A 9,870-nucleotide genomic window follows, 5' to 3' on the forward strand; every position below is an offset into this window, starting at 1 on the left:
TCCACAGAAAACAAGTAGTCGAACGATATATAAACTAGTCATCATGTTTCTGTTCGGTTTTCAAACACCTTTGCAACAGCAAAGGTTTTACGGCTTCTCCCCCCACCTCAAATCTAGTGGCACTCTGCATCCCCAGAGAGCCTCTTGTTTGTCACGGCAGACTCCTGCTTTTATCCTGAACTCTCCTCTGGGCTGACACAGGTGACAGGAGACACAGGGTTTAGGGAGATGGGTGTGAATTCGACCCCCCAACCCCCCCAATTAATTGTTTTCCTAACAGAAAACTCATAGGTGCAGCCCTAAAAATTTTGTTAACCTTTTAACTAACCACGGTTTGATTGGCCTAAACCACACATAGTATAGAAAACCAGTTCAAAGTTTAAATGTCAGGGTGGGCTACTATACTGGATAACACATTTGATGTTTATTGAGTTAAATTTCTTAAATTATGTATTTGCACCTGTGAGTGTAGAATCCCCCCCCCCCCTCCCTTTGCAACACCATACAAAACTGCAGTGCGTTTCACGTTTCCATCTCCCCTTGTTCTTTGCTGTCCCTCTCTTGGCTTACAAAACAAGACATCAGGGTCAGACATCAGGGATCATCTCTAAAGCCTCAGGGTCATTAGGAAGAGATTCCTTCCCTTTTGTTTGACAGATGATTACTGAGGCGTGTTGGTGAAAAAGCTGCTGCACAATAATGACTACTTTGTCTTTTTGGTTGTTGTTTTTTTTTTTTTCAGTTCTCCTTTGATGGGAGTTGTTTCTCTGTCCCTTCTGTGCTGGAATTCAGAAGTATAAAGAAAAACACCTCACACCTGTGTAACTGCCCTGCAACATTCATAGCACCGTAGACCAAAACAGTGGTTTCCAGCCTCCCAAGAGAGAAGAGAATTCTCATAAGGCATTGTTATGCATTTGGGTACTAAACGCATGTATAATGCTCAAGTATTGCGAAATTGTGATTTTGACTTTTCGGGGAGGGTTACTTTTTTACATCTTAAAGCAATCTTATAATAGAACATCAATTTTTATTTTAACTTTTTTTCTTTTTTTTTTTATGGAGACCAGAGTGTCTGCAGGTTTTCATTCCAATCAAACACTGCAGCAGCATGTTTCACACTGATTTGCACATGCACCTTGAGGTGGAGAAGGGGAACTAATGAGTGAAATCTGCGTGGTTGGAATGAAAACCTGCAGACTTTGCCGAGCCTGGTTGACATGTTGTACAATAAAACTCACTGGAATTATATGAAAACAGTACATTTTTCATCAGAGAAATAATTTTAGTTTTTATTTCTAAAGCATATTTTTGTAATTACATGTTCTGCCGAAAAGTACGTTCTCATATATGTCTTATACTACACACTTGGAATGGAATCTGCAGACATTTAACAAATGGAGATGTCATTTATCATCCCACACTGGCTAATGTGACGTGCCAAAAGAAGCACAATGCTGTGAACTGCCCTTTATTATGTAGCACAACTCGTCCCTGACACCAGAGGTCTCTGCAGCTTCTCATCTGTCCGAGAGTCATGCACAGCTAGCCATGAATCACTTTTCATTAAGAAACATAACCGAGCACTGGAATGGCTCTTAAGTCACCTAACTTAAAATCATACAGGAAGTGACAGACGTCTTCATGGACATGTGGGTCATGTCGTGCTCCTCAGTCCAGTCTCCAGTCTGTTTTCAGACTCGCAGAGTGGATTGAAAGTGTGCAGCAACACAGCAGAAATTTAAATGAAAGTGGTACACAGGTGGCGCGGTGGGTGGGGTGAAGAATGAGGTGTTAATGACCTAAGCAGGTGGTAAAAACAGCTTTAATGAAACAAGTAGCCTCTTTCAAAAACAACCTTCATAAGTGGCCTATTTACAATAAAGGAAAAAAAAAAACAAAACACTGAGACGTTGACGTTTCTCTTCATCTTTGGTTGCCACAAACCAAAGACCATTTAAATGATTAAAGGATCTCTCCTCCTTCACAATTGATGTCATTAAATAAGATGTTTCATTTCCAGTGTCACTGAGTGTAGCACCTCAGTGAAGAGATGTCTGGTGCACCCCTGTTTAGTCTGTCTTCTAATGTGTCTAATTATACTTAATATAATTACATAATAAATAGTGTTGGTCCTCTGATGCGTCACAAGGGACGCTGGGTGTAGGGCATTGTTGTTGGAGGTTTGCCTGCTGTTTTAGTCCTCTGAGGTCACGTCGATGTCCTCGGAGCTGGCCTGCTTTGTGGCGATGCGCCATCTGTTGATGTGATGGCTTCCCTTCTTCTTTTGCTGGCTCTCTGGCCCCTCCTCCTCCAGCTTCTGTCGCTTGTACTTGGTTCGCCTGTTCTGAAACCAGACCTTCACCTGGACAGAAAAATAAATGGGTTTCATGATGGTGATCCGCAATCTGATTGTACACTCATTTAAACAGTTTCCAACTTTTCAAAGTGAATATTTTGACTTCCGACATCGGTGTAACTTAATAAGTTTTAGTTCTAGAGCCCCAACTAAATGGAATGGAGCAATCATTAAAATTTAATGAGTTGATATTTTTGATTTGTGGCTGGAACGATTTTTATTATTTGTCATTCCCTTGAATATTTCTCTATAGCATAACTCTCTATAAAAAGCCAGAAGACCAAAGTGGCATCAAATGTTTTTTTCTCAAAGCCCAAAACAATCTAATAAAAGCAGCACATTTTTGACAATTTATTACTTAGAGCCTGAAATTGTGGCCTTTTTGTTTAAAAAAAAAATAAAAGACCTAAACAATAGCTCATCTCATTGTTTCAGCTCTACTATTGCTGTCTTCCATGACAAGTTAGACTGTGCATGCTCTTCAAGTCAGATCACGACGAATGACTTGCACAAACATTGTCACAGTTTGTGTTCTGCTTTAATAAATGAGAAGACTCTAGTCTTCATTTCATTTCATTTTAGACTTTAGTGTCCACATTAATGGTTATCTTTTTGCTATTTTCAGTCAAGCAGTCACTATAAATCTGCTCTTCTCTCCTGAACAGATCCCCCACTGGTAAATACTTCTCCTGAATTGTATGTCACTCAAGCATCCTCCTTGCAAAATGCTGTCAAACTACTACAAATTTTCAATGCTGAAATCGGTTCACATTCATAACTGAAAATAGAATAAATATATAGGAAAGCTTAATGAGTTATTAGAATGCCATTTCACAGATGATATTTTACATTTTATTTTAGTGCCCTGTTGTTAATTTTTTTCCCTCACATTTTGACCTTTTCTGTACGTGCTGATGTTAACAGCAGTTAACATATTTGTCCCACTATTTGTACTGGTGCTTTACGTTTTCACATATTTGCATCAGATTTGTGGCATCAATTCTTTATGTCATTTTTTTCTACCCATTGCTTTTGTGTGGTAGACCAGGACCAAAAAAATCTATGCATGACTTTATTCACATTCAGTTCACTGCCGCCTGTTGACTGATACATCATTTAAACTTGCAAGCAGCACATTTATCCAAATGGTTGAGTCAGGAAATATCCCTCTAAATTGTCGGTTAAACCTAATTGATTTTTTTAAATATTTTTTATCTTGAAAACGTCTTTACTTATAAATATGAATTGCATTATTGACCGTTGTAATGGGTTCTTATTTTGCAACATATTAACATTTTCAATTTATAGTTCAAAAGTATTTTTTTTAAAGCAAGCATTAAATCATAATTTGTCTTTTATTTTGCTTTGGAAATTTCATTTATTATGTTTTTTTATTGTAGCTTTAAAACTTGTTTTTTGGACTTTGGAGAAAATATATTTTTATAATTACTCTCACGGTAATCGTTCGGTAAACATTTTACGTTATCTCCGTAAAACATTCTGCTTTATTTGGACAAAATTAGCCTAGGCTTAAAAAAAAAAAGCCCAAATAAAGTTGAATTATTTTTAAGTGTTTTTTCAAAACTGTCCTTTAATTTTTTTTAACCATGTGCAGAATAATGGTAATTTTAAAACAATTTTTTTACACAGTGAAAACATCCGTGTTTGGTGGTTTTATTTTAAAATAATTAAGCTTTTTGTTATCGCGAGATATCAACTCGAGACAATTTGATATGAGGTTGCAGCTGTTCTACAAACGTCGTGTTCATAGTACTGTTTCTTAAATCAAATTTCTCAAATCATCGTTGAGTTAGGTCAAAATCCTAAATTGTCATTAATAAACAGTTTCGGTTCCTTAATAATTAATCACACAATGAGTGAATTGTGTTTGACAGAGCAACCGTTAGCTTAACTCACTTGTGTTTCGGATAAACTCAGGCTGTTCGCTAGCTGCTTCCTCTCGGCGCCCACGACGTAGTGGTTCTTCTCGAAGGCTCTTTCCAGTCGGAGGAGCTGGGAGGGGGAGAATGCCGTCCGGATGCGCTTGGGTTTCCTGGCGAACGGGCCGTGGAGGAGCAGGCTGTCCTGGGAAACGTCGTTACCTGTCGCCAAGTCCGAAGAAACACGAGGGGGACGTCAGTTTGGGAGGTCAAAGGCAGCAACGCCGTGAGCCTGGTTTGTTTGGGCGGTGTTGGCGAGGACCTTAGTGCTATTGGTATAATTAAGTATTTATGCTTCGGATAGGCAAATATAGGCCTGCAGTAGGAATAAGTTAAATTATTGCTGGGTGTTTATAATAAGCTCTTTATTGTTTTTCCCCAATTTTCGTAATGTCCTTTTTTTTTTAAATACCTGTAGTAACTGGCCTGTCAGCGACCAGCGTGTTTCCATAATAATCCCTCCGGCTCGTTCGGCCTCAGGCCTAAACTCACCATGGCATTACACAGACGGAGGACTAACAAAGGTTCCCTACGCTTTTATGGGAATACATTGATAACATATAATAGAGAATTTAAAAAAATAATGTAGCCAGATACATTAATAAACAAAAAACCGCAAAAAATAACCGCGCTCAAAACGTGCCTCTAGGTTCGAAAGAAATTGATAAGGACAAATTGTTCTACCAATACATACTGCAAATAAAATGTAATGTTTTTCAGGAGGAGCTAGAAAATCATTAGTGTCGTGATTTCAATAAGCACAGTGGATTAATTTGCTGGCAACCAGATTCCACTCAGGTCTGTGGAGACTTGAGTATTTTTTGGTTTTTTGTTTTAATACTCCTGTTATTTGGAAGTATACAGTAAAAACATTACTGGCTTTCTATTTCTATTCTATTCTATTAATATGTGCAAATTATTATTGCAACAGATTCCACCAGAGTTCATAATGGGAGTAATCAGTTTATTAGCCTACAGTAAATAGGGGAAGGTCAAACAAATTGCCTAATTCCGTTATTAACTTAATTCGGGTTGTTTTGCGGATTGGCATCATTCTGTCATTATTGTAAAATAGTCTGCATTTTCTGTCCAGACTTTTACCAATGGTGTAAAGAGCTATACGGGGATAAACGTGATATACATTTAAAAAGATGGTCATAAAGATGTGTTTAATGCGTAATAGTTCGGAGATCTGTCTGGTAAATGAGTCGCTGCGGGTTGTGTTAAAATCCTTTGCAGCCCACATTGGACTTTCATCTGATTTTCCTGTCTTTTCCTTTTACCCCAGACTTGATTTATTTTCCTATTGTAGCTTTGCTCTTGTGCAATATTTATTTGGCTGTGGCTAGTTTTCTTCTTTGGAAAAAAAACTACATCGGTGCTTATCTATTGGCTGTGGCTTTGTGAGAGTAGCTGCAGGGCGAATGAGAGTGGAAATGTGAGATGTGAGCTGCCCGACATGCTACCTTGTCCGTTTACTATCTGTGACTGCCAGTTATTGTTCAACTAAGACATGTTTTGATTGTTGGCAGTCATGTGGTGTTCACAATGTCATTTCCGACATTATTTAAACTTATCAAAAGCACTATTGTACCAACAGACTACTGGCCATGCAGGAACATACCACATAAGCGTGACATAAAAACAAAATCTGGTTTGAGTTGCAGATCCTCTTTACTAACCTTGAAATCTGTGTCCAAAAAACCTGTTCCGTAAGACCCAGGGGTAGAAGTTGAGCGGGTCTCGGTGTTGCGTTCCGAAGAAGTGTGGATGCTGTAGGTGGGAGCCTGCGAGCTGGTGGGGGGCCACGGTTAGGGAGGGGTGGCTTACCGTCTCTGGGAATACCAGGTCGGGGCTCTGGTAGAGGGACCTGGCCGGCGGAGCCTGATAACCGTTCATTAATGCGTCTGTAGTCGGGTTGGAGTAACTTAAAGCCGTCGGACAGATGGGTTCCTCGGCTATTAGAGGGTTCTCTTTGGCGACAAGAGACTCTATCGTGAAGCAGCGCTTGCCTGCAGACGAAAACATCATGTCTCAGAATAGAAACCGATGCGAAAATAAAGTGATCAGCCTTTTTCCTTCTTCTTGCTGGAAAAGCTCGCCTCCCTCTCAGAGAGGCATGATGATTACGGATGGAGGGTCTGTGGAGGAGTTGCCTGTCCAGCCGCGATGCTGCTACAAAACTCAACAGTGCTGCAAATTGCCCTGATCCATGGAGTATGTGCGAACTAGGAGGGTTTCTGTGCACAAGTGCGCACTAAGTAAAGTGCCTCAAACCCTCCTTGTGGCTTGACGCTGTGCAACGAGAGAGCTGATTGGACCTCAGCACCTGCCAATGGGTCTCATCAAGTACCTGCTTTACAGATCACACGAGGCCGGACAGCTTAGTTACAGAGACACGCTGGGGAAACGCATGTTCCATTAATGGGTCATTGTGTGGTGTGTTCCACCTTAATATCTCGTTATTCTAAAGGGGGACAACCCCCTCATTTTAAGGGGGTTCGCCTCTAAAGGGCGAACCTGCGGTGGCGACGAGAGGGCAAGTTCAGTCGTTTACGATAGGCGGTAATATTTTAGGTGGGAGTCAGGTGGGATTTTCACTCTGAATTGGTTCTACAACGCTTTAAACGCGCTGGATAACATGTTGCCCCCCCCCCCCCCCCCCCCCCCCCCGGTTTTGACCGTCATCACGCAACATTAAACCGTTTCACTGTGTATACATGCCTTTACCAGCCTGCGTAATGGAAATGCAGGAGGAAGGTTTCATTTTCTTTCCACATGGCTGTTGACATTTAGCGCTTGCATTTATGGGGAATTCGTTCGTGGTAAAAATAATAATTAAATTAGTTAATTTAAGTAAATGGTTCTGTTGAACGAGATTTACATTTATATGTAAAACGGCTCAAGGAAGTACTTTTAAAATATTATTCTTCTCTGAGCAGTTTTAGCGCACTACATTTCATAATTTGAATATATAAGGTATGTGAACATTTTGATTCATTTTAAACCCTTTTTGGGAGTGTGACCATAACAAAAGGAATTGTTATGATTTGTAAGGCCATATCCATCTTCATGCATGCATTGAGTCAATTGAGCCTAATACTAAATAATTTGTTATTTACCATAGTAAATGGAACCAAAACATGTTTTTTCAAAAGACCCTTAAAAGGTCGCGACTTCTTAGGAAATACACTACATGAGACAAATCACTTCACATGACTTGACTCTTGCTGACTTTTAAGAAAATTAGGTTAGAGCGGTTCACTACGGGAGAAAACAACAAGAGGCAGCCTGTAATTGTCATTGGCGCTCCGTGCCTGGCTTCTCCCTCGGCGCTCAGCTTCCACGCTGCACTAACTAAGTTAATAATTGTCCTCTTAATATGCTCGTTTGAGTAGAGGTTGCATTAGAAAATCATTACCGATGGAAATTATGAGGTAAACAAGTTGTTGATTAGGCGTTTAGAGCTAAAGGCTCCTAAAGACGGCACTAAGTTCTGTGAATGGGTCAGTGTGCAAAAAAGCCTTATAGTTTTCCCTCCAGTGTCATTTCTTTTAGAGACAGTAAGCGCTGAAGATAAGCAAGTATCTCCTTTTCTTCTGTGGGCGGGGGCTCTGAGCACCCACTTCCTTAAAACAACTTCCATGGAAGTATATTCCCCCTGTTACATTTAAGAAGCCATCAATAAACGTGCATGTTATAAGTGTGTGTATTATTACTGCCCAATTGTAAAGACTGACATAAGGTATTAAGATGCACATCTTTTCAATATGTTGTATTTAAAAGAATTGTGCTAGTGATCATAATCACTAGTTGCTGACATAATAATACAGTACGGCAAATTTACCAATAGAATCAATGGAAATTTGCTCATATTTACTGAGTTGGTAACAATTTAGCGTCTTCGTGGGAAAAGTAAAAAGCGACCAGCTTGTTTCAGGACTCGCCCACATAACTCTTTTATTGCATGATTTCATATTCAAACATTCTTCATATTCTTTCGCCCAACAGGGCAGGTGCAACTTGAGGGCTGTGGAGCCGGTTGGGTTTAATGATGAAACCCTGTGCGCCTTTACGCACTGACCCCGATCACTGCTGGTTAATAGATGATCAGATCGCTCTGCATTAACAAAAACAAAGCGGAGCACTCTTCCGTTGTTCCGTTACTTGTTGTTGATCTTCCCCGAGGCTGCGGAGGAAAGTTACTGCGTCTGACCAAAGTGATCTTCAACTAAGGACGCGAGCAGCGTGTTTAGCCTTCAATGCAAACAGCGGAATCCTTGTTTGAAAGTTTATTATTCCGAATGGATTCTTTGAGGCTGTTGAGGCATGCGTGACCCTGATGTTACATCAAGGTTATGATTGAGCCTTCCCGTTAAATAGAAACAAAGTAGATCATGTTTAAAAGAAGCGATTTTAATGCCATTTATTTTACTATGCATATCATACATATGATGTCATCTGATTATAGATTACATTTAGAAATTCTACGGCATGAGAAAACCCGTTCAGTTGTAACACGGGTTACACATTGGCTAATTAGGTAAACTGAGGGAGATGGGAAGTCACTCAAAAACAATGACAGAACAGTTTGAATGGAGTCTCCCAAAATTGCAGCTATCCCAGCATAGCAGCGTAGTGTCACCCTCCCTGTGTGATTAATTGTTTAATTAACTTGGCAATTACCCAAACTGTTCATCTTACTTTAGGAAACAGACATCGATAACCATTTAACAGAATCAAATGTTAAATGGATTTATCTAGCAAGTAAATGGTACGTGTTACTAATGCACTGAGAACACTGGCACATGCATGGGCTGCACATGTTTTTACTATTTTTACATTGATTTCATGTTAAAACGTTAATAAACATTTGACATGCAAACATAGCTATAAAATGCATCGGAATGAATTCACTTTATTTCATCGTGATAATCCAGTGTCAGCTTCCAGCGAGGCTCTGCACAAATATTAAGAAACACAGTTATTAGGCTGTAGAGAATGACCAGATTCAAAAACCGGATTTTAATCAGAATAGAACATTTTGCAGACGTCCACAACATTTGTTTGGGGGCTCTGACAAACATCCTACAGTGAGACCGTAACGCAAGTGATGCCCTCTAGTGGTGTCTGTGTCACGGTGGCGTGTGAGCTTTGCCCGTTGTTGCAATGAAGAACATCAGAACAGTACATTAAAAGTTCTGTTACCTTGTTGTTTTGTTGTGGTCTCTATGTCCATCATGAACTAAAGCTCTTTGAAGCAAAATCCAGTTTATACAGATGAAGACGTTCCTTCTTTCACAATCTAGACCTAAGGAGAGAACCGCTGTTTCCTGGAAATGTCCTGTTTTCTATGCCAGTGCTGCCATCCAGCGGTTAAACGGAAGCAGAGTATGTTTATAGGATTTAGGCTTTTCTGCGGAGGCCAGTCAGTCTGGTCGATTTGATTTCTTCCTCGCATTTGCTTTACGGTGGTGGCTCAGTGGTAGAGCGTTTGGTTGGGACGCAGAAGGCAGCGGGCTGTTCGAATCCCACCCCAACAGATGTGGCCCCCACCCAGCCAGTCCCGAT

The 9,870-nt window shown here is 40.2% G+C and overlaps 1 protein-coding gene across 1 annotated transcript; it reads right to left on the reverse strand.

Moving 5' to 3' along the window:
* Window positions 1-1,811: 1,811 nt before the first annotated feature.
* emx1 (empty spiracles homeobox 1) lies at window positions 1,812-6,563 on the reverse strand. Its single transcript, XM_067480938.1, has 3 exons — window positions 5,982-6,563; window positions 4,277-4,461; window positions 1,812-2,365 (listed from the first exon to the last, which is right to left on the reverse strand). Exons 1-3 carry the CDS (start codon window positions 6,328-6,330, stop codon window positions 2,198-2,200), a joined length of 702 nt encoding a protein of 233 aa, XP_067337039.1. The 5' UTR covers window positions 6,331-6,563; the 3' UTR covers window positions 1,812-2,197.
* Window positions 6,564-9,870: the final 3,307 nt, after the last annotated feature.

The sequence above is a fragment of the Channa argus genome, chromosome 16, assembly GCF_033026475.1.
Source record: "Channa argus isolate prfri chromosome 16, Channa argus male v1.0, whole genome shotgun sequence".
Classification (NCBI taxonomy): Eukaryota; Metazoa; Chordata; class Actinopteri; order Anabantiformes; family Channidae; genus Channa; species Channa argus.